Source organism: Stenella coeruleoalba (assembly GCF_951394435.1).
Source record: "Stenella coeruleoalba genome assembly, chromosome: 4".
Taxonomy (NCBI): domain Eukaryota; kingdom Metazoa; phylum Chordata; class Mammalia; order Artiodactyla; family Delphinidae; genus Stenella; species Stenella coeruleoalba.
Window position 1 is genome coordinate 65,790,963 of NC_137149.1, and position 24,872 is coordinate 65,815,834.

At 37.1% G+C, this 24,872-nt stretch overlaps 1 protein-coding gene across 2 annotated transcripts in view; it reads left to right on the forward strand.

Annotated features, from left to right (window-relative positions):
• SLC30A9 (solute carrier family 30 member 9) overlaps positions 1-24,872 on the forward strand; it is a 75,167-nt gene that overhangs the window by 30,913 nt on the left and 19,382 nt on the right. For both annotated transcript variants that reach the window (XM_079920824.1, XM_079920825.1), the window contains exons 7-14: positions 4,369-4,427; positions 7,791-7,858; positions 10,154-10,256; positions 18,204-18,259; positions 20,754-20,889; positions 22,781-22,820; positions 23,974-24,045; positions 24,633-24,740. In XM_079920824.1, the coding sequence (XP_079776950.1) occupies positions 4,369-4,427; positions 7,791-7,858; positions 10,154-10,256; positions 18,204-18,259; positions 20,754-20,889; positions 22,781-22,820; positions 23,974-24,045; positions 24,633-24,740 (642 nt within the window). The remainder of the gene's footprint in view (positions 1-4,368; positions 4,428-7,790; positions 7,859-10,153; positions 10,257-18,203; positions 18,260-20,753; positions 20,890-22,780; positions 22,821-23,973; positions 24,046-24,632; positions 24,741-24,872) is intronic.

Genomic DNA, 24,872 nt, shown 5'->3' on the forward strand with positions numbered 1-24,872 from the left:
ACTGTGCCACCAGGGAAGCCCTATTTTTAGTTTTTTTAAGGAACCTCCATACTGTTCTCCATAGCGGTTGTATCAATTTACATTCCACCAACAGTGCAAGAGGGTTCCCTTTTCTCTGCACTCTCTCCTGTAGCTGAAATGTTTACTTTTTCTTTTTTTTGGCTGCACTGCACGGCTTGTGGAATCTTAGTTCCCTGACCAGGGATTGAACCTGTGCCCTCTGTAGTGGAAGTGCAGAGTCCTAACTACTGGACCACTAGGGAATTCCATGAAATGTTTACTTTTTTTTTTTTCTTTGCGGTACGTGGGCCTCTCACTGTTGTAGCCTCTCCCGTTGCGGAGCACAGGCTCCGGACGCGCAGGCTCAGCGGCCATGGCTCACGGGCCCAGCCGCTCCACGGCATGTGGGATCTTCCCGGACCGGGGCACGAACCCGCATCTCCTGCATTGGCAGGCGAACTCTTAACCACTGCGCCACCAGGGAAGCCTGAAATGTTTACTTTTGATGAAAGAAATACATGTGGGTGTCAGGGAGCCCCAGAATTGTGGTATCACTATTCAGTTAATGGCTTCCATTGGGTTTCTTTATAGGCAATACAGGTGCTAATATAGGATATGATGAAATCTTCGAGTAGGGAGTAATCCATTGGGGAATTAGATACTTGTACTACAGTTACAGTTCTGTTACTCTGTGGAACTGAACGGTAATGTGGCAGGATTAAAGTAGAGATAGACGTGCTAGTATTTGCAAAAATTAGACTTTTTTTTTGGTCAGGCTTTATTTAGGAGGATTCTGACTTCTTTAACTATATTTCTAAGTTCTGCATAGGACCAAGGCTTAAAGGTGACAATATTTCCTTCTCATGAGTTGGTGAAATTTCTAGGTGGAAATTATGAGACAGTTGTGGTCAGTAGCACAGGAAGAAAAGGGGTTGGGAGAGTGTTTTAAGTGTGTGGGTGTTCAGTGTCAAGAGGGACAGCAGTGGGTAGGAAGGAGATCAGGAGATCGGAAGAGCATGAAGAAGACTTGCAGGGAAGGAAAGAACAAAGTAGGCAAAGTCGTAGTGCTCAACTTCACTTTGGCCAGTGGAAACATCTCACATTGGCTCCGAAGTCCTTTTGTCATAATCCAGGTACTGTTGTAGCATCCTTGCTTTTAAGTACAATAAGATATTTCAGGTTTATTTAGTATATTTCCTGCCCCAGATTGGGAATCAGCCATTTCTAATAGGAGACCCTTTCCTTTTAATAGGAAATAAAATTGAGAGACCTATGGGCATTAGGGATACTCATTCTTAACAGGTTGATGTATTTTTAAGGTCTTTTCAGTGGACAGAGCTAGGAAGTACTTTTTGTTTCTTAAGAAAAGACACATAGGTTATTCTGATAAACATTGTTTCTTTTCTTTTTGTATCTCTTACACTGAAAATCTTATTTCTTAATTCATTAACATAATTAATTACATTTTTGGTTTGTTCTTATGTGGGTATACACACATATAGAGAGAATACAGTGTAGTTTCAAACTAACAGGATCGATATTGCTATCAAGGTGTTTTAAGATTTCTGTTTTTTTTTTTTTGTCATCATTATATATCCCACGAGGGAGATATATAGTCAAATGTCTATCCTTTAAAGTCACTTTTAATTTCTCATTGTATGGATAAACCATCTAACAGATGTAAAATTAGCTTCATTTGTTTCATTTTGCTTTACATTTTGAGAAATTATTTTTATTTTATCATTTTGTAAAATGTTTACACAATTCCAAAGCGACCTTTACCAGACAAAACACTTCAGAGAAGTTTAGCTCCCATCCCTGTCTTCTCTACCCTACTCTCTCTCTCTAACATGGGTAACTGTTTAAAAAATTAGTTTGGGGTCTTTCCTGGTGGTGCAGTGGTTAAGCATCCACCTGCCAATGCAGGGGACATGGATTCAAGTCCCGGTCTGGGAAGATCCCACATGCCGCAGAGCAGCTAAGCCCATGCACCACAGCTACTGATCCTGCGCTCTAGAGCCCGCGAGCCACAGCTACTGAAGCCCGCGCGTCTATAGCGTGTGCTCCATAACAAGAGAAGCCACCGCAGTGAGAAGCCCGCACACCACAACAAAGAGTAGCCCCCGCTTGCTGCAACTAGAAAGCCCATGCACATCAACAAAGACCCAACACAACCAAAAATAAATAAAATAAAATAAATTAATTTAAAAAAATTTAGTTTGGGGGTTATTTTTTCCGTTTAAAAATTGCAGGGCTTCCCTGGTGGCGCAGTGGTTGAGAGTCCGCCTGCCGATGCAGGGGACGCGGGTTCGTGCCCCGGTCCGGGAGGATCCCACATGCTGCGGAGCGGCTGGGCCCATGGGCCATGGCCGCTGAGCCTGCGCGTCTGGAGCCTGTGCCCCACAACGGGAGAGGCCACGACAGTGAGAGGCCAACGTTCCGCAAAAAAAAAAAAGCAATAAAATAGCATAAATACTGGTAATTTAGACTCCCCTTTTCATAAATAAGGCATACTATGCATACTTTCTGTGCTTGCTTTTTTTTTTTTTTTACTTGATAATATGTCCTGGAGAATATTCCATAGCAGGAAATAGAGACATTTCTTCATTTCTTTTATAATACTCCATTTTGGGGGGTACAGCATAGTTTATTCAGTTATTTCCTCCTTCTGTCATTTCCAGTTTTTTGCTAGTAAAATAATGATACCATGAATAGCCTTGTACATATATTAAAGGAGATATTTAAAGTACAGAATTTGAGAAAGCACGGTAATAGAAAAATATTTTTTCCTGTATTTTTAAACTTTGAGCTAACAATGAAGAGTTGGTTCTTGTATTTTTTAGTTAATACTGAGAAGAGACTCTTAGCAAACTGCCTTTATCTCATTGCAAAAATACAACATAAAATTTATCATTTTAACTGTTTTTATGTGTACAGTTCAGAAGTGCTAAGTATATTCACATTGTTATGAAACATTTCCAGAAAATGTTCTTCTGGAACCTTTTTCATCTTGCAAAACTGAAACTATACATGTTAAACAATTCCCTTCTCCCTCTCCCTCGAGCCCCTAGTAACTACTATTCTTTTTTCTGCTTCTATGAATTTGACTACTGTAGATACCTCACATAAATGGAATCATACAGTATTTGTCTTTTTGACTAAGTTATTTCACTTAGCATAATGTCCTCAAGGTTCATCCATGTGACAGGATTTACTTCCTCATAAAGTCTAAATAATATTCCATTATATGCATATACCACATTTTGTTTATCCATTTATTCGTCCATGGATGTTTTGGTTGCTTTCACTTCTTGCCCATTGTGAATGGTGCTGCTGTGTGCTGCTGTGAATTTGGGTGTGAAAATACCTCTTTGAGACTGTGCTTTCATTTTTTTTGCGTATATACCCAGAAGTGGGATTGCTAGATCATATGGTAGTTTTTTTTTTTCCAAGAAGATGTTGGGGGTAAGAGTTTTATTAATTAATTTATTTATTTTTGCTGTGTCCGGTCTTCGTTTCTGTGCGAGTGCTATCTCTTGTTGTGGCAAGCGGGGGCCGCTCTTTATCGCGATGCACGGGCCTCTCACTATCGCGGCCTCTCTTGTTTCAGAGCACAGGCTCCAGAAGCGCAGGCTCAGTAGTTGTGGCTCACAGGCCTAGTTGCTCCACGGCATGTGGGATCCTCCCAGACCAGGGATCGAACCCGTGTCCCCTGCATTAGCAGGCAGATTCTCAACCACTGCGCCACCAGGGAAACCCCATATAGTAGTTTTTAATTGTTTTGAGGAACCTCCATGTTTTCCATGGCAGTTGCAATATTTTATAACCCTACCAACATACTCAAGATTTCCAATTTCTCTACATCCTTGCCTATACTTGTTACTATTATTATTATTTTTTTGACTGTGCTCTGTGACGTGCGGGATCTTAGTTCCCTGACCAGTGATCAAACCTGTGCTCCCTACATTGGGAGTGTGGAGTCTTAATCACTGGACCACCAGGGAACTCCCTATACTTGTTATTTTCTGTTGGTTTTTTTTTGTTTTTGTTTTTTTTTGATAGTAGCCATTCTGATGGGTGTGAAGTGATACCTCGTTGTGGTTTTGATTTGCATTTCTCTGATGATTAGTGATACGAGCATCTTTTCATGCACCTGTTGGCCATCTGTATATCATCTTTGGAGAAAAGTATTCAAATCCTTTGCCTGTTTTTTAATCAAGTTGCAAATTCAGATTTCTTCTGATAACATTTTTGTTGGTAGCTAGTAGAAGATGATTTAACATAGTCTTAGAATAATTGTGTTAATCTAAAATGTGACTGATAAGAATATGTATGACCTAAATGTATTGCGTAATTCTTTTCTTATAGGGCTATTTAGAAACCAAAAAGTATTGAGAGAATATAGAGAGTTTCTGGGAAATACCAAGGTAAGGATATCTTTCTGTTAATGTTATGTGTGTATGTGTTGCACAGAAAATCCCAGTATCAGTCCATGGTGAAAATCTAGCATGTCTGTGATCCTGTACCAAGGTTTTCTTAAGTAGATTGTAATTTACTGAATTACAGTCTCTTTGCTTCTGTCTTTCTTAAAATTAAAAAAAGTGGGACATAAGTTCTCTTTAAATTCATAACTGTGTTATACACATAAGCATATAGATATAGATGATTTATTCTGTTAGATTTTTAGCAAGATTTAGCTCTTGTGTACACCTTTAATTTCCTTTATTCTTTTTCCTTCTACTCTTAACCTTGTTTAACATTCAAAGTGCTAATCCTCTGCTTGTACCCAAGAAGCTCAGCCCTTAGAGGAGAAAATTGCACAGCCATTTTGATGATTTTTTTTCTTTATTATATAAGTGTACAAAATCTATGGACACTCAATATTTGTCAGTCTTACTAAACTTCCATAGTACGTTCACTCTTCCATTCTGTGAAATACTTACTGCATACCTTTTCCTCTCTTCCCAAACTTCCTGCAGACTCGCTTTCCCTCTTCAGCTGATGACCTTGTTTTATATTTCATTGAAAAAATCTAATCTGATAGAAGTACCTTATCTTTCCATTAGCAGACTTACTACCTTATTGACAAGTGTGCCAGAATAACTCTTTTCCTTCCTATCAGAAGGAAATTAATATTGGGACCAGTACAGAAAGTTTACCTTTACTGTCCCACTTCTTTATTTTATTTTTTTAAAACTAGATTGCCTGTTTATTATTAAAGGATATATAGTTCAGGAACAGCCAGATGGAGGAGGTGCAGGAGGCAAGGCATGTGGGAAGGGGGTCAGAACTTCCATGCTCTCTGGGCAGCCACTCTCCCTGAATCTCCGCACATTCACCAAACGCCCTCCTTTCAGGGTTTTACAGAGGCTTCATTACATAAGCATGACTGATTAAACCACTGGCCATTGGAGGCTGAACTCAATCTCCAGCCTCTTTCTCAGCACTGGAGGTTGGAAAGTTATAACCCTTTAATTACATGGTTGGCTCCTCTGGTGACCAGCCCCAAATCTTACTTTCTTTTTTTTTTTTTCAACTAATTTTTATTGGAGTATAGTTGCTTTACAGTGTTGTGTTAGTTTCTGCTGTACAGCAAAGTGAATCAGCTATACGTAGACATATATCCCCTCTTTTTTGGATTTCCTTCCCATTTAGGTCACCACAGAGCACTAAGTAGAGTTCTCTTGCTATACAGTAGGTTCTCACTAGTTATCTATTGATATTTTATATATAGTAGTGTATATATGTCAATCACAATCTTCCAATTCATCCCACCCCCCCCTTCCCTGCTTGGCGTCCATACGTTTGTTCTCTACATCTGTGTCTCTATTTTTGCTTTCAAATAAGTTCATCTGTATCATTTTCATAGATTCCACATATAAGCGATACTATACAATATTTGTTTTTCTCTTTCTGACTTACTTCACCCTGTATGACAGTCTCTGGGCCCATCCACGTCTCTGCAAATGGCACGATTTCATTCCTTTTTATGGTTGAGTAATATTCCATTCTATATATATACCACATCTTTTTTATCCATTCCTCTGTTGATAGACATTTAGGTTGCTTCCATGTCCTGGCTATTGTAAATAGTGCTGCAGTGAACATTGGGGGGTGCATGTATCTTTTTGAATTATGGTTCTCTCTGGGTTTATGCCCAGGAGTGGGATTGCTGGGTATATGGTAGTTCTATTTTTAATTTTTTTAAAATTTTTATTTATTTATTTATTTATGGCTGCGTTGGGTCCTTGTTGCTGTGCACAGGCTTTCTTTAGTTTCGGGGGCTACTCATCGTTTTGGTGCACGAGCTTCTCATTGCAGTGGCTTCTCTTGTTGTGGAGCACGGGCGATGTGCGGGCTTCAGTAGTTGCAGCACGTGCGCTCAGTAGCTGTGGTTCGTGAGCTCAGTAGTTGTGGCTTGTGGGCTCTAGAGCGCAGGCTCAGTAGTTGTGGCGCATGGGCTTAGTTGCTCTGCGGCATGTGGGATCTTCCCAGATCAGGACTCAAATCCTTGTCCCCTGAATTGGCAGGTGGATTCTTAACCACTGTGCGAACAGGGAAGTCACCAGCCTTGTTTTTGTCCATTCTTCACACGAAACTTACTTCTGTTTCAGAATCTTTGAGTGTGTTGTATACTCTGCCTCAACCATTTTTCTTCCAGATTTTTCATGGTTGCCTCCTTCTCATCGTTGAACTTCTTTCCCTCACTATTCTAACTAAAATAACCCTCTCCATCATACCCCCCCAACACTATTCTCTCAGTCTCTGTTTTAGTTTCTTTATTACATTTATCACTATCAGATATGACAGACTTATTCTCTGTCTTCCTATACTAGGCAGTGAGATCTATGAAGGCAGGGACTCTGTTTTGTTTACTGTTGTGCCCCAGCATCTAGAACTGTGCCAGGCATATAGTACTTGTACAGTAAATATTTCTTGAATAAATTACATAAGGCAGAATATATGACGTACTTCAATAGACGTACTTTATTTTTCTATTACTTTAAAGACGTACTTTATTTTTCTATTACTTTATAATAGAAAAATAAAGTACAATAATAAATGTGTAGCAGAGTGAGTATTCTCTGTGGGGGACCAAGGAAGGCTTTACGTAGAAAGCTGACACTTGGCCAGATATACAAGAAGATGAGTAAAGCTTGCCCAGGTTGCAGTGGACGATGATAGCATTCCAAGGAGAGGAAAGAGCAGGAGGAGAAACACAGAAAGTATAAATTCAAGGAATAGCAGAAGAACATTTGACTGAAGAAAAATATTTTCCCTGAATATGTTCTTGTTTGATTTCCTTTTGTTTTGGTGTGTTTTGAAATTAAACACATTGTTAACACTTGATGTCTTTGGTCTTTAGAGAACAGTCATGAGTTAAATTAGAGCAACAAACTTGTTGGCTTTGGCTGTTCCTTGTACTATGAGTTAAGAAGTTGCTCAAGAAATGGGAAAATTTTAGAGTATTTCAGTGCAGTACATTTTTATCACTTTACTTCTGGTTTTTATGTAACCAACTCAGATTTTTTCCTGAAGTAGGCAGGAAATGAATTACAAGGAAATAAACAATTAGGGTTCTGCAAAAGGACCCACATGTACTTTCAATTTCTGTCTTCTCACATCTTAAACAGGAAATTCTAGAGAAAAAGAATTAAATAAGTAAATCTAGTTGTTTAGAGGCATTGGTAAAGGAGGTATTTTCTGGTGTGTCAAGAGTCACTTACTAGCGTCACAATGCTTCTCTGGGAAATGTTAAGAGATTTTTTGTTTTTGTTTTTGTCTTATAGCCACGCTCTAGAACAACATCAGTTTTTTTTAAGGGGCCAGGAAAGGTGGTGATGGTTGCCATTTGCATGTAAGTACTGAAATATAAGCCTTTTAAAATAGAAATATTTTTAATGTATATATCCTTGAATGTATAAATTTATTACTTGGTATCTAGATAAAGATAAAGGTGCTATCTGAAAATTTTTCTCTCATTTTCACTGGCATTTATAGAAGTCTTTTTTAAAAAGTTGAATTGGCCAAGGTTATTTTTAGAGTAACTAAAGCAACCTGGGTTATAACTACTGAAGAGGACCTGCGCTTTTATTTTTCTTCCACTTAACCTTGATAGAACATAATTAATGCTTTTGCCTCTTTCTCTTTTCCTCTTTCTTCTTTTTTTTTTTTAACTTTTTATTTTATATTGGAGTATAGGCAGTTAACAATGTTGTGATAGTTTCAGGTGCACAGCAAAGCGACTCAGCCATACATATACATGTATCCATTCTCCCCGCAAACTCCCCTCCCATCCAGGCTGCCAGATAACACTGAGCAGAGTTCCCTGTGCTATACAGTAGGTTATTCATTTTAAATATAGCAGTGAAGTACTCCTCTTTCTTCTTGATTCCTGTTATTTTGCCTTTTATCTATTTTACTGAATAATCTAATTTTGTATGTTTGAGCATTAATTCCTTAATTCATTAGTTTGTTCTTTTATTTCTAAAATACATATGTTACGTGTGTCAGGAATTTTGATATGGTCTGGAAATGTAAAGGTAAAATACATAATTCTTATCTTCAAGGATTGGAGGGACACTAGACTAGAAGAAGTCATTTGTAATAATACAGAAAAGATAGTGGTAGTAGGGATGGAGAGTCACGGTTAGTTTCAAAAAGTATTTAGGTGGTCTGGTTAGCGATGGTGCCCAGGTTTCTGATTTGGACAATTGGATAGATATTGCACCATCACTGAGAGAAGGAATGCTGGAAGGAGGGGGCAGGGTGGGAGTAAAGGAAATAATGAGTTCCTTTTTGAGTTTGAACTATTTATAGGGCACCCAAGGGGAGTCGGTCAGCAGAATTAATTCTTTTCATTAATGAAACAGGATTAACAGTGAAAGCTTTTTACATAGGAGGAATGTATGTAATGTATATAAACTGCTTAGCATAGTACCTGTTACATAATGTGTACTTAATAATTATTATTGTTAGTATATATGGCTCCAAAGCTCAGGAGGGATTAGAGATATAGAATCAAGAGTTATTAGTATATAGATGATAATTAAAGCCATAGGAGTAGTTAAGATCACCTGGAGAATGTGTATATAGTGTATGAGGAAGGAGAAGCTCTTGAGAAAAAACCTTGAAGAACGCTAACATTTAAGAAACGGGTAGAAGAAAAAGAGCCTGCAGAAGAGACTGAGGAAGAGTAAAGAGAAAGGTAGGAAGAAAACCAGTAGTATTGTGGAAATCAAGGAAGACAGTGTTTTCAGAAAATAGTGGCAAATGCTTCTGTGAGATTAAGGAAAATATTAAAATGTTTTCAGGAATTTAATAGCAAGAAACAGTTGATATATTGATAAAAACAATCTTATGAGGTGTTAGCGGCAGAAGCCACTGTTTAGTGGATTGAAGACTGAGTGCAAAGTGAGGAAAACTGAGACAGCAAGAGTGCATATAATTCTTTCAAGAAATTATTTGAAATGGAGGAGAGGAGAAAAGGTAGCTGGAAGGGGATGTACAGTTTCCTCATTTATAAAATGAGGATGAAGTAACTACTACAATGTTAGCATTTGCATAATAGAATTATAATAAAACATGGTAAGTGACTATAGTATAGTGCCTGAGATAAATTATACTAGTTATTAGTGTTGGAATCTGAGTACAGCTGGCTTCCTCAGAGCTAACCATGTTTATTTTAGCATGTATGGCCTTCTCATATGACACAGACTATTTGGTCTAGTTTTGTCTTCACCTCTGGCATCTGCCTAATTGAATAAACCGACCTTCACCAACGTCTTCCCTTTGACACTGGCCTACTGAACAATACCAAGTGCACATAAGACACATAATTTCCTTTCTGATTCCATTTTGTTCATATGTAGAACACCCTCTTTTCTCATCTTCTCAAAACGTACTTAAGTAATTTGCTGGCATGTATCATGCCTCTTTCATTTAAATATTTAATGAAACCATAATCTGTGTTCTTCAAATTTGTACTCCTGTTGCCTAAAACATAGTAAATCTTAAAGACTAGGGATTCTTTCTAATTTACTTTGAACAGAATCTAGTGTGTGTGTGTGTGTGTGTGTGTGTAAATTAAGTAAGCTTTTAATGGGAATTTTTATTTAAACCTATGCTAAGTTATTTTCTCTTTCTCTCCTAGCAATGGATTAAACTGTTTCTTCAAATTTCTTGCCTGGATTTATACGGGTTCAGCAAGTATGTTCTCAGAAGCTATACACTCTTTATCTGATACTTGTAATCAGGTGAGGGGTAAAAGCTTCTTTCTTATTAAAGTAATATATTTTTTGAGGCTTTAGTCTAAAAGTTGACATATTTAAAAACATAATGATTCCTATAGTTGGGTTGTAGAAGAAAATGAAAGTTGTTTTACTTTTGAATGATGACGTACATAGAAATATGACATAGTATTTGAAAGCAGTTTGTTACGCTTTAAAAACTTTTAATAATCAAATATGAAGTGTAAGATTATCAGTCACAGAGGCTATATTGTAGAAGAGATTCTTATATTAGGTAGAAATTTGGTCTGTGAATATGAGTTCTTGTAACTGTAAGAGCCGGTGGATTTAAGTGTTTTGAATAAAGATATAAAATAGTCACATGTGATTGATGAATTATAATGATTTTCACCTTAGACTAGTATTTTGATTTTGAATACTACAAATCTAAGCCTTTTTTAAGAACACAACATTTCTACTTGTATATCATTTCACATTTTAAAGAATGTGGCCTGTTAAGGAGAAAACCTTTTTAGTATTTATTTATTTATTTATACTCCTGTTATGTAAGAACAGATTTGGGAGAACTTACAATAAAAGACACAGGCATAATAAGAATATTTAAGAGAAAGTTAAAAATAATAATAAAATGGTAAGAAGCAGGGAGAGCAATCTTAATAAAATTAAACCTGAGAACTCATGTAACTCACTGTCAAATGGATGAAAACGTTTTGTAAAAGTAAGGAAACAATACAGGCATTTGCTATTAGTACTAACAGTCATTCTCTTGAATTAAATTTTTATACTCAGTAAATATTTAATAACTACTATTATATAATATTTTGCCTGTTGAGTCGGGGGAGAGGAGGGTGGGAGAGAGATGACACACAGTACCTATTTTGTTGAAAGCTTATGTGAACATAAGAAAATTAAAATGTGAAAATATTTGTACATTTGGCCAAGGAGATATGTACATATTATTAATTTTAGTATTAGTTGTTATTTAAAACATTGAAGACAATTTTTTAAAAATTTATTTTATTTTTGGCTGCATTGGGTCTTTGTTGCTGCATATGGGCTTTCTCTAGTTGTGGAGAGCGGGGGCTGCTCTTCGCTGTGGTGCATGGGCTTCTCATTTGCAGTGGCTTCTCTTTTGGCACAAGGTGCGCAGGCTTCAGTAGTTGTCGCAGACGGGCTTAGTTGCTCCGCGGCATGTGGGATCTTCCTGGACCAGGGCTTGTACCCGTGTCCCCTGCATTGGCAGGCGGATTCTTAACCACTGTGCCACCAGGGAAGCCCTGAATACAATTTTTAAGTGTCTGTACTCTGAAATACTATTTAGGGATTTAAAAGCGTGTGGTAGATAGCTATGTACTGATCTGGAATAATAACCATGATATGAATAAAAAAATCAAGTTGTAAAACATTATGTACAGAACTTATGTTTCTAGCCATGATGGACTAATGAGGATTGGACTTCAGTCTTTTGCTATAAACAGCTAAAAAACTAGACAAAATATATTAAACAATATTTTCAAACATTGGACAATAGCAATGCAAGACCATGATCCCTGAGGAAGGGGAACAGGTGGATTGAACTCTGTGATTTCTCTGGTGTTTTGCTTGGAGGCGCATTTGCGATAGTGGAACAGGGTGGGAGACCCATCATAGAGTTGAGAAGGTAGAAATTAGGGTTAGTGAGTCTGAAGTGGCTAGAAATTACAAGGCTACAGAAGTCTACATAGGGTTTTCCTTGAGTTGAATCTTTGTTGAGTGTTAGATTACACATGTGTAGGGTAAAGCTCCATGAGACCAGGCAAAGAACCAGCAGGGAGCGTTAAGCTGAGTAATTCCTAGAGTTCACATCGGGCTTGGATTAATTAAGTTCTGACGTTCTGAGATAGAGAGTCCTGACTGATTACCCAGGCCAGTAGAAGGCTCAGACCTTAGTAGTAGGGCTAAATTATCTTAGTTGTAAAGACTATCCTAGGACAGGGGTCCCCAACCCCCAGGCCGCATACCAGTACCTATCCTTGGCCTGTTAGGAACTGGTCCACACAGCATGAGGTGAGTAGCGAGCGAGCAAAGCTGCACCTGCCGCTCCCCATCGCTTGCATCACCGCCTGAACCATCTCCACCCCACCCCCCACCGTCTGCCACTGGTCCGTAGAAAAATTGTCTTCCACGAAACCGGTCCCTGGTGCCAAAAAGGTTGGCAGCTGCTGTTCTAGAAGCTTTCTAACAAAGCTCTAAGGGATCACACTGATTTACAAGTAACTTAATTACCTGTGAGAATAAAGCCCCACATGCTATTATAAGGAAGACAAAATCCAGACACACAGTATAACATTCACAGTGTCAGCATCTAATAAAAAAATTAGTAGACGACCATGAAGCAGAAAGTCTGACTCACAACCAGGGGAAAAATTAGTCAGTAGAAAGACTCAATTGACATATGGTAGAATTAGCAGAAAAGGATAAGTGGCTATTATAACTACGTTCATGTATTGAAAAGAAAATATGAACATCATGAAAAGAGAAATGGAAGATACAAAGAAGAACCAAATGGAACTTTTAGAGCTGAAAAATATATCTGATGTGAAAAATCCATTATATAGAATTAACAGCAGATTAGACGTCATGGAAAAAAATGATGAGTGAACTCAAATATATGGCAGTAGAAAACATTCATACTAAAACTAGAGTGAAAAGAGACTAAAAAAGATGAAGGGAGCCTTAGACCTGTGGGACATTATCAAGAGAATTCTGTCAAACATTTAATGAAGAAATAATGCCAGTAGTACACAGACTTTCAAATATAGAGTAGAAGGAAACACTTTTCAACTCCTCTAGTAAGGCTATCATAACCCTGATACCAAAACCTTAAAGTTATTCCAAGAAAAAAAAATACAAACCAGTATCTCTCATGAACATAGATGCAAAAATCCTTAAGATATAATCACATTGAATCTAGCAGTACACAAAAATGGTAATACATCATAATCAAGTGAGTATTATTCCAAGAAGCATGGTTAGTTTAACATTCAAAATCAATAGAAGGTTAATGTACAAAAGTCAGTTGCAGGTGCTTCCCTGGTGGCGCAGTGGTTAAGAATCCGCCTGCCAATGCAGGAGACACGAGTTCGAGCCCTGGTCCAGGAAGATCCCACATGCTGTGGAGCAACTAAGCCCGTGCGCCACAACTACTGAGCCTGTGCTCTAGAGCCTGCGAGCCACAGCTACTGAGGCCCGCACGCCTAGAGCCTGTGCTCCGCAACAAGAGAAGCCACCACGATGAGAAGCCGGTGCACCACAACGAAGAGTAGTCCCCGCTCGCGGCAACTAGAGAAAGCCACGCACAGCAACGAAGACCCAACACAGCCAAAAATAAGTAAATAAATAAATTTATTTTTAAAAAAATCAATTGTATTTTTACTATCAGGAAACAAATGGAGAGTGAAATTTTTAATAAATTCCATTTATGATGTTAAATACTTAGGAGTAAATTTAACAAAAAATGTGTAAGACTTTAACACTGGAATCTTAAAATGTAACTAGGGGAAATTAAAGATGACCTAAGGGGCTTCCCTGCTGGCTCAGTGGTTCAGAGTCCGCCTGCCGATGTAGGGGACACGGGTTCGTGCCCCGGTCCAGGAAGATCCCACATGCTGCAGAGCGGCTGGGCCCGTGAGCCATGGCCGCTGAGTCTTTATGTCCAGAGCCTGTGCTCCGCAACAGGAGAGGCCACAATAGTGAGGGGCCCGCATACCGCAAAAAAAAAAAAAAAAAAAGACCTAAGGAGGTGGAGAGAGATACCATGATCATGGATTTGATAACCACGTTAATATGTCAAATTTCCCTAAATTAATCTATAGATTTCATATAATCCAGCAGATTCTTTTGTAGAAATTGACAAACTGATTAAATTCTAAAATTTATATGGAGGGACTTCCCTGGCAGTCCAGTGGTTAAGACTCCACTCTTCCACTGCAGAGGTTATGGGTTTGATCCCTGGTTGGGGAACTAAAATCCCGCATGCCGCATGGCGTGGCCAAAATAATAATAAAAATAAATAAAATTTATATGGAAATGTAAAGAACCTGGAATATTCAAAGCAATCTAAAAATAAATGAAAGAAATTTGGAGGGCTTTAAAACTTATTTCAGAGCACAGTAATTAAGACAGTGCGGTATTGGCACAAGGACTGACAGACCAGTGGAACAGAATAGAGGGTCCAGCAACAGACCCTCAGTTACATAGTCAGTTGATTTTTGACAAAGGCACCAAAGCAATTCAGTGAAGAAAAGAAACTCTTCAACAAACGGTATGGGAAAGGTTGGATATCCACATGGATAAAAAAACGAAGGACCTTGATTCCCACTCATGCCGTGTACAAATTTAAGGTGGGTCATAGACCCAGATGTACAAGCTAAAACTATGAAAATACTAGAAGGAAACCTAGGAGAATATCTTCTAAACCTTTGGGTAGGCAGAGATTTCTTAAACAGAACACAGAAACAAAACCATAAAATAAAAAAATTTACAAATTAAACTTCATCAAAATTAAATACTCTTACTTATTAAAGGACACTTTTTTTGGGGCTGCATTGGGGCTTTGTTGCTGCACATGGGCTTTCTCTAGTTGCAGCGAGCAGGGACTACTCTTCATTGTGGTGCACAGGCTTCTCATTGCAGTGGCTTCTCATTGCGGAGCACAGGCTCTAGGTGCGCAGGCTTCAGTAGTTGCGGCATGTGGGCTCAGTTGTTGCGGCACGCAGGCCCTAGAGCGCGTGGGCTTCAGTAGTTGCAATGCATGGGCCCAGTAGTTGTGGCACATGGGCTCAGTAGTTGTGGCTTGCAGGCTCTAGAGTGCAGACTCTAGTAGTTGTGGCGCATGGGCTTAGTTGCTCTGCGGCATGTGGGATCTTCTCAGACCAGGGCTTGAACCCGTGTCCCCTGCATTGGCAGACGGATTCTTAACCACTGCGCCACCAGGGAAGTCCCTGAAGAATACTTTTAAGGCAATAAGTAAGCAAGCTGCTCATAGGGAGAAAATATTCACAAAGCATATAATCTGACAAAGGACTGGTATCCAGGATAAATAAAGAACTTGTATAACTCAATATTAAAAAGACAGTCCAGGGCTTCCCTGGTGGCGCAGTGGTTGAGCTTCCGCCTGCTGACGCAGGGGACACGGGTTCGTGCCCCGGTCCGGGAGGATCCCACATGCCGCGGAGCGGCTGGGCCCGTGAGCCATGGCCGCTGAGCCTGCGCGTCCGGAGTCTGTGCTCCGCAACGGGAGAGGCCGCAACAGTGAGAGGCCCTCATACCACAAAAAAAAAAAAAAAAAAGACAGTCCAGTCTTTTTAACAAGCTGAAGACTTGGAAAGGTACTTCACAATGACACCTGAATGTGGTTGATGGACACACAAAAAGGTGCTCAACACTATTAATCATCAGGAAATGTATATTGTAACCCCAACAAGACATCTCTACACATCCGCTATTATGGCTAAAATTTAAGAGCCTGACAATCAAATATTGGTGAAGGTATAAAGCACCCAGACTTTTTAGACGTTGCTGGTGGAGTATAAAATGTTACAGCTACTCTTAAATTTGTCAGTTTCTTGTAAACATATGCCTACTGTTTGACTTAGCAATTCCACTCCTAAGTATTTATCCAAGAGTAATGTGAACAAATGTCCACAAAGACTTGTATAAGAATGTTTCTAGCACCATAAAGGTGCTATAATGGGCAAAAAACTGGAATCAACCCAAATGTCCATCAACAGTGGGATAAACAAGTTGTTGTATAGTCATACAATAGAATATTATCTAGAAATAAAAAGAAATACTTATCCGTAAGTAGCATATAAGCATCTCTAACAGTATGTTGAATAAAAGAAGGCAAATACAAAAGAGTAGTTACTGTGTGATGCCATTTATATTAAGTTCTAGAATAGAACTTTGGCTTTAATCTTTGGGGGAGAACAGGATTAGCGATAGTCTATGATATCTTATTTTTAAAAGAAGAACTAATAAATAATGGCCATATTCAACTTATGAAACATTTGTCATCTCACACTTCATTGCACAGCCAACCTGAACATTAAGTACTTTAAAAATAATTGAACACTCATTGACTATTATGTAAACATTATAAACACAGATACATATATAGTGTGAATTGATAATGAATATTTCAGTTTTAATATACAGATTTAAAAATTATATGTTCTTAATTTACTCTCGTTCTCTTAGTTTAATTCACTGAAAAGCCATCATCTGTGTTTTAGGTAGTTTTGACTCTCTTTTCCTTTGGAATACAGTAGAAAAAAACTTGTAATATTCTGTATATTTTGGATTGGATTTCTGATATCAAAACTTAAAAGTCAGTATATATTTGTTTTAGCCTTTTTTTTTTTTTTTTTTTTGGCTGTGCCGCAAGGCATGTATTGTAGTTCTCTGACCAGGAATCGAACCCGCACTCCCTGCATTGGAAGTGTGGAGTCTTAACCACTGGACCGCCAGGGAAGTCCCTGAATGGACTAGCCATTTGCAAGGTGGTATAATCCCCATGTATTTTACAAGAGGGAATGTTTCTATAAATGCCCAGTAACCTACAGAGAAACTTCATCCATGAAGAATTTGGTAATCTTGAAGACTTACCTATTTGATTATTTGATACAATACTGAAAAAATGCAAAAACCCTAGCTTAGTCAAAAAAAATCACATAGGGTATTCACTCAGGCTTTGTGTTTTTATTAAATAAATAATTCTAGTGTAATCTTTTTCAGATTTCTAAATTTACATCAAATTAAGAGAAAGGATACTAAGTGCAAGCATAATATTGAGCGGTACCAGTGGATAGCTCTTTTTAACAAAAGATACAATCAAAAAAAGAAACAGAAATAAAAGGAAGAAAAGATGAAGGCAAGGGAGGAAGGAAGGAGAGAAAGGTGGTAACTAGGATTAAAGACTTACATTTTTCTTATATTTACTTTAGACTTTTTTTCCGTAGAGAAATAAAATTTTAGTTATAACTAGTCTTCCATCTTTATTTCTTCCTTCCACACCCCAGATAGTCACTGCTCTGTATACATTGATGTGTATACTTCATGCGCATGGTTTTGCAGTTTTACTAGAAATGTAAATGTATCATGTCCACATACAGTTTGTACTCACTCTTACTGTCTTTGGTACTTGCCTGGCGGTCCAATGGTTGAGACTTCGCCTTCCAGTGCAGGTGGTGCGGGTTCGGTCCCTGGTCGGGAAACTAAGATCCCACATGCCTTGCAGCCAAAAAACCAAAACATAAAACAGAAGCAGTATTGTAACAAATTCAATAAAGACTTAAAAAAAAATGGTCCACATCAAAAAAAAAAAAAAAAACAAAAAACTTTTAGTGTCTTTTATTTGTGCAGCTATACAAGTTATTCTTCCTGTAAAAAATCAGATATTACAGACCACGCTAAACCTACTTCTCTCCTCAGAGGTATAAACAGAATTAAATGTGAGTTCTTTCAGACCTTTTCCTGTGCTTTACATTATATGTCATTTACAAAAACTACAAAACATAAGTTCTTTTGTATTGTACGTGCGGTTCCTAAACTTGCTTTTTTCCCGTCCACTGAATGGTACGTCTAGGAGCTTTCACCATGTCAGTACAGAGAGCTCTATTCCCTTTTACACTGTTGTAGAAGTAATTTATGGTTTGGTTATACCATGATTTATTTTGCCACTCCCCACTGAAGGAGTTTTAGGTTGCTTTCACATTTTACATCATTATTCAGTGTTGTTTTGAACCCCTTTCGGTTCACCTTTATTTCTCTATGGTAAGTACTGGAAACAAGAATTGCTGGGCTATTGGACGTACACATGTTAAGTACTTCTTTGTCATTGTCAGGTTGTGCCCTCCAGACTGGCTTATTATATTCCCTTGCTAATGATTATTTACCTTCTTCTCTCCATAGGCCTTACTAGCATTGGGCATCAGTAAGTCTGTTCAAACACCAGATCCTACTCATCCGTAAGGACGTTGTCTTTATTTTGTTTTCATGTGTTTTGGCAGCAAGTAGTTGAATTATAGAAATCTCTTGCAATTTATAGACCTGCAGTTTTGTGTTAAAGATTTGGTCATTTCTTCTGCTGTTGTATTTAAAATGCAGGACTCAACCTCTGTGTCAAAGTAAATTCAAGATATAATTTGAAAATGAGGTTCAAATTATTTTTATGCTTTGTAACATAGCAAAGAGAACCTGTCCTCTTTGTATTTGATAGTTAATAACAAAGCACGTGTTTTGATCTTAGAGTTCTGTTTTATTTGGTCAAAGGAGATATATATATTTCACATTTGGACTAATAGGCCACTCAATCTAAAATTTTAGTGATAATTTCTATTAAATTTATGCTTAATGTATTTTAATCCCCCTGTTGTGATTTGGAAATAGGATTCTATTAATATTTCAAAATTACTTATTTGTAAAATGAGTATGCTCTTTAGGGTATATTATTTTGAATTATATTAGTTATTTGATACAAAGACTTTTTTTCTGTTGCTTCTACTAACATAACCAGGTGAAAATTTTGAATTCCACATGTATTATTTTGTTTTTAACAAGCTTCTGTAGTAGAATTTGAGCAGTCAAATTTGCCTTAAGGCAAAAAACAAATACACCTTTATTTCCATAAAGGAATCTGCCTCTGTGCTTTATATAAATGCCTTTCTTTACTTGAAAGTCAGGCACTCCTGTTTTCATATAAATAATAGCATATTATTGAATATCCTATAACTATCAGTAAGCTCGGACAGAGAACAGCTACCTTTCTAGTCTGCTAATTACACATGGTTATAGTATTTTACTCTGTCAAAAAAAATTTTTCCGGGCCAGTTTTATATGCCAAAAATTTAAAAACGGTAAAATTTAAAAGTTTTAGGTTGTAAAGATTTCTTCTTAAGATATTTTCAACAACCTACTTTAGTACTGCCCAATAGAATTTTCTACAGTAATAGAAATATTTATTTATATCTGTTCATTGTGATAGTCACTAGCTGCATGTGGCTGTTGAGCACTTGAAATGTGGCTAGTGCGACTGAAGAACTGTATTAAAATTTTATCTAGTTTTAAGTAATTTAAATTTAAATAGTCTTATGTAGCTAGTGACTTACATTGGACAGTGCAGATCTACATAGTTAAAAATTTTAGGGACTTCCCTGGTGGCGCAGTGGTTAAGACTCTGCGGGCTCCCAATGCAAGGGGCCTGGGTTTGATCCCTGGCCCAGTACTAGATCCCGCATGCATACCACAGCTAAGAGCTTGCATGCCACAACTAAGACCCAATGCAACCAAAAAAAAAATTTTTTTTAATGAGAATCTCCAAATTCCTTGAAAACACATAAAATGAAAGTAATGCCATTTAATTTAGATCTTAATTTACCTTAACTTAAATAAATAAATAAGTATATCTCCTTTCTTACTTTGAGGGGGAAGCTTTAGAAGAATATAAATTGTTCTAAATCAAGCTGATAGAACACCATCACATCTATAAACTGATAATTTCCTATGGCAAGATTACATATTTCCAAAAGAATTCAAAAAGCAATTTTAATTCAGAACTCTTGTTTAAATTTGCATCTGCTAGAAGGGTGCCATAGAGTTTGGGTTTGGGAGTAAATTTCCCAGAAAATACTTTTATTAATGAATGATTCTTCTCCTCTTGTAGTATCCCATATTTTAAAATTTCTTATTACTCAGTATTTTATTGGTACATACAGTAATACAGAATAATGCACACACTGACCAAAAGACTTTAAAAAACCCCTGAGATTTAACCAAAAAAAATTACCATAAAAACACCCAGAAAACTGAAGCTCTTAGTCTTTTAATGATGGTAATTAGTGGCACTTCCCTGGCGGTCCAGTGGTTAAGACTCCGCACTTGCACTGCAGGGGGCGTGGGTTCGCTCCCTGGTCTGAGATTTAAGGTCCCACATGCTGCTCGGTGCAGCCAAAAAAAAAAAAGATAATAGTTAGTTACTGTGTGTTACACTATACAGAAACAGCAAAAAGTATCTAGCGTCAAGTTATAAGTAATATAAATTGTAGGAAATATAAATTATAGAAGAAGACAAATTAGAAGCTGCATTACAAGTAAATATAAATGTTACCATCTTCATTAAACATCTGAATGCATTTAAAAAATAAATTTTGCCTGCATTTGTGTTACATAAAAGTAAAGTTGCTCTAGTAAATCAAAGCAAATATATGAAAGAGGGGTTAGAAAATACCTGAATTAAATCATATTCACTCTCTTTTTATATAGTTTCAAAGATCTTGCAGTTTTTTCCACTTTATGTATTGATTTTCTGATTAGATTTGAGTTTGGCACTTACATTTTACTTAAATATAAAATCATAACATCATGATGTTATAAGAAGTTTTTTTTTTTCATTGACCTGTTAAACATTTTGAGAGGAAATCATTTGTATTTCTTGTAAACTATATTATCTTTTTTATTTTTCAGGTATGGATTTTCAAATATGCGCTATATTGCTTCACTAATTAGTGGTGTTGGTATTTTCATGATGGGTGCAGGATTATCTTGGTACCATGGAGTCATGGGATTGCTTAATCCTCAACCAATAGAATCTCTTCTATGGGTAATCTTCTCCCCTCCTCCCCCCTCAGTTTTGAAGTAATATGAAATAGTGATTAGGTACAGTAGAATGCCTTTGTCATATTGATGTTAAAGAATGGGACGAAATATACCTTCTTTTTTTTTTTTTTTTCTGGTATGCGGGCCTCTCACTGTTGTGGCCTCTCCCATTGCGGAGCACAGGCTCCGGACGCGCAGGCTCAGTGGCCATGGCTCACGGGCCCAGCCGCTCTGCGGCATGTGGAATCTTCCCAGACCAGGGCACGAACCTGTGTCCCCTGCATCGGCAGGTAGACTCTCAACCACTGCGCCACCAGGGAAGCCCGAAATATACCTTCTTGACTGTAATATAGGGTTATGTATCTGTAGTTGTGTTTTTTAGAATGTGACTGGACATGACCTCTAAATCCATATGATTCAGTGATGTTGAGCAAGAGTATCTCTGTAGGTACAGTTGTTAAACACTTTGTCCTTGGTTAAAATTTTGGGCAATTCTGTTAATTTCTGCTGTTACTTTTGAAAAGCAAGAAGACCTCTGTTCACTTTTAGTCCCAGGAATAAATGTCCTATCAGTAGTTAAAATAACCATTCCTTTGTAACAGTCATATGTTAGAATTTTATTTAAAGTTAAACCTTCTCCTTTCCCTCATTCTGGTAGGAAGCCTACATTGAGAGATGGGAGTGTGGTTCCCTTCTGTATTTTTTCACTTAAGGGCTTCTCTTCTCTCCTACTCCATAGATTGCCTCTGGCAGCACTGAAGGTAGAGATAGGGGACAGAAAGGTACTACTTTACTGGCACCAACGTCATCTTGCACTGGTTTCCACTGGCCTTTGTAGATGCTTAAAGCTGTCTTCTTTTCCTCTCATGGAAACTTCTTGGAGATTACTCTGCTTGGCAGCTCTGACTGTAGCTCCCTTGACAAGTGCAAATTGGGCATGTGGCACCCCTGTCAGCTTCTGTATCTCACAGTGTAGCTCCAGACTATTTTTGCTGATGTTGCCAGTAAGATTCAGTGGAAAGAGCCTAGAATTGAGTTAGGAAAACCTGTATTCTAGTTCTTATTCCAATACCATTTCTATTTACTCAAGCAAACCACACAGCCTTGGAAATCTCAGTTTCCTTGACAGAATTAGAAGAGTGTTGGACTGGGTTCAAAATTTTTAAACCTCTGTTTCAGGGAAGCCTAGGGTTCCGAAAAGGTAATATTGAAAATTCTATAGATATTTGATTTGAATTTCACTTAAAATTTAAAAAAATTTGTGTTAATTATTTCTGTATATCTTGGATTAAAGCTATTCTTGGTATCTTTATCTAATTCAAGAGTGTCTGGGATTGTAAGGAAAGTGGTGTTATCTTCCTCCCCCAAATTGTTTACTTTTTATAACTGCTTATCTTTCTGAATGAGGACTGAGGAAGGATTCTCTTGGTGCTGGGCAAACAAAATTGAAAGTTACTGGGTATGGTTGTGTATCTTACTGCATCTGGTATCCACAACCCTAGATTTCAAATGCTTGTGTTCATTTTGAAGTTAAAATTTTTCTTTTTTTTTTTTTTTTTTTACTAATTAAGTAATTCTTTTATATCATGAATTTAACTTTAGTCATGGTATAACATTCTACACTGGGGGGTGCGTGTGTGTATTACTTTTTCAAGTATTAAAAAATGAGATGGCCAAAAAAAAAAAAATGAGATGGCCATCAAATTTTTAACTTTTAATTGTTTCTTCTTATGAAGATACCATCTATCTCGTCCTCATTTGAACTGTTTCCCATCAAAATCCTTATCTGGCTAGGATTTGAATTTATGTTTCCATCTTAAACATTAAGTTTATGCATGAACTGTTGTAATTCTTTAGTGAGATATCAACTTATGCTTTATTTTTATATTTCCTAGGCATATTGTATTTTAGCAGGATCATTAGTATCTGAAGGAGGTATGTACTGTCACAGAATCTTTTTATTCTTAGTAATATATATTCAGCAGTCTATTTTTATAGATTGCTAAGTTCTCTTGATTAAAGAAAGCTGTGGAAATAGGAATATACGTTTTATCTTCTTTGAGGGAAGAAATTCTTTGTATAATGTACTATGGTTGTTCCTGTAAGATGGGGCAAGTTTGGAAAAGCTTTTTATTTTGTTCTTGAGTATCATATCATTTGAAATGAAGTATAAAAACATAACTAACTATATACTGAGGTTTTTTCTTTTTTTGGAAAGTAAAAAACATTTTTATTTTTTTATACAGCAGGTTCTTATTAGTTATCTATTTTATACATATTAGTCTATATATGTCAATCCCAATCTCCCAATTCATCACACCACCACCCCACCCACTGCTTCCCCATTTTGGTGTCCATACATTTGTTCGCTACATCTGTCTCTCTGTTTCTGCCTTGCAAACCTGTTCATCTGTACCATTTTTCTAGATTCCACATGTATGCGTTAATAAACGATATTTTTCTCTTTCTGACTTAACTTCACTCTGTATGACAGTCTCTAGGTCCATGGAGTATAAAAACATAACTAACTATATACTGAGTTTTTAAAAATCAGGTTTTAGTAACGTTTATCAGGGAGGACTGTCTTTTTGCAGTACAAATATGTTAATGTTTCTGAAAGTTTCAGCCATAGCAGTATTATGACAGAGAAGTGCTAATATCATGTATGAAACTGCCTAATTCACTGCTGTACTCACAGTATGCTTACTTCTAAAACATTGTCATTTTTTATGCATCATCCTTTCATCTTTGGCAATCTTATAAAATGGTGATAGCACCACCTGCCTCAAAAGGTTGGGAGGATCAAAGTGATTGTGCTTAGTGTGGTGCCTGCCAGCTAGTAGCTGTCTAATAAATTAAGGCTGTTGTGGTGGTAATGATATTTAAATTATTGTGGTTTAGAAATACGGGATTCATTATATCATAATGATTAATTGGGGTCTTGATAATGACTGGTTTAATATAGAACTTTTCCTTATTGACAGCCCTTAGCATTAAAGTGTTGTGCCTATTTATCTTTTGAGATGCCATCTTTAAAGTTTGGAGGCATGAAGTTTCTTCCTTGCTGATATGAATGCTTTTCTTTCAGCAACACTTCTTGTTGCTGTAAATGAGCTTCGTAGGAGTGCTCGGGCCAAAGGAATGTCACTTTACAAGTATGGTATGTATTTTAGAAACCTAGGTGTATTATTTCATCTTCTTTGTTTCCTTAAAATTGCCTAGTGCTATTATTGCTTTGTTCCATATAGATGTGTACAAAATATATCTCAGTGTCTTCCCTATGTGGCTCTTACTTATATATCAGCTCTTTTAAAAAGAGAAATGTAGTGTAATTTGAACAGCAGTACTTTATATTTGGATTTAACTTATGTGAACTATAGTATTTCTGTGTATGCTTATATAACGTGAGAAAGTAATTTGACTTTAAATATCTGTTATTGTTAACATTTAAACCAAGAAATTATATTTATATTGAACAGGTTTTAAAAATCAGGATCTCATACATTTTTTAATCTTAATTTTTTTTTTTTTTTTTGGCTGCACTGCACGGCTTGAGGCATCTCAGTTCCCTGACCAGGGATTGAACCCTAGTCACAGCAGTGAAAGCCTGTAATCCTAACCACTAGGCCACTAGGGAACTCCTTCTTAATCTTAATTTAATTAAATTAATGGATACTTATTAAAATGTTATCTGATAGTATTAAGATTTCAAAAGTTTCTTTTCTTGTCTCTACCCCAATGATTAAGTAATGGAAAGTCGTGATCCTAGTACAAATGTTATATTATTGGAGGATACTGCAGCAGTGTTGGGAGTGACAATAGCAGCCACTTGTATGGGCCTTACTTCTATAACAGGTAAATATTTCTCAAATTACAGGTGCTTTATTTGTGCTACTAAAATAATTCTCTAATATGTGGGAATTTTCCTTTATATCATTGAATAATTTTAAGCCAATAGATTGTTAAATGTGAATTTCATACTAACCA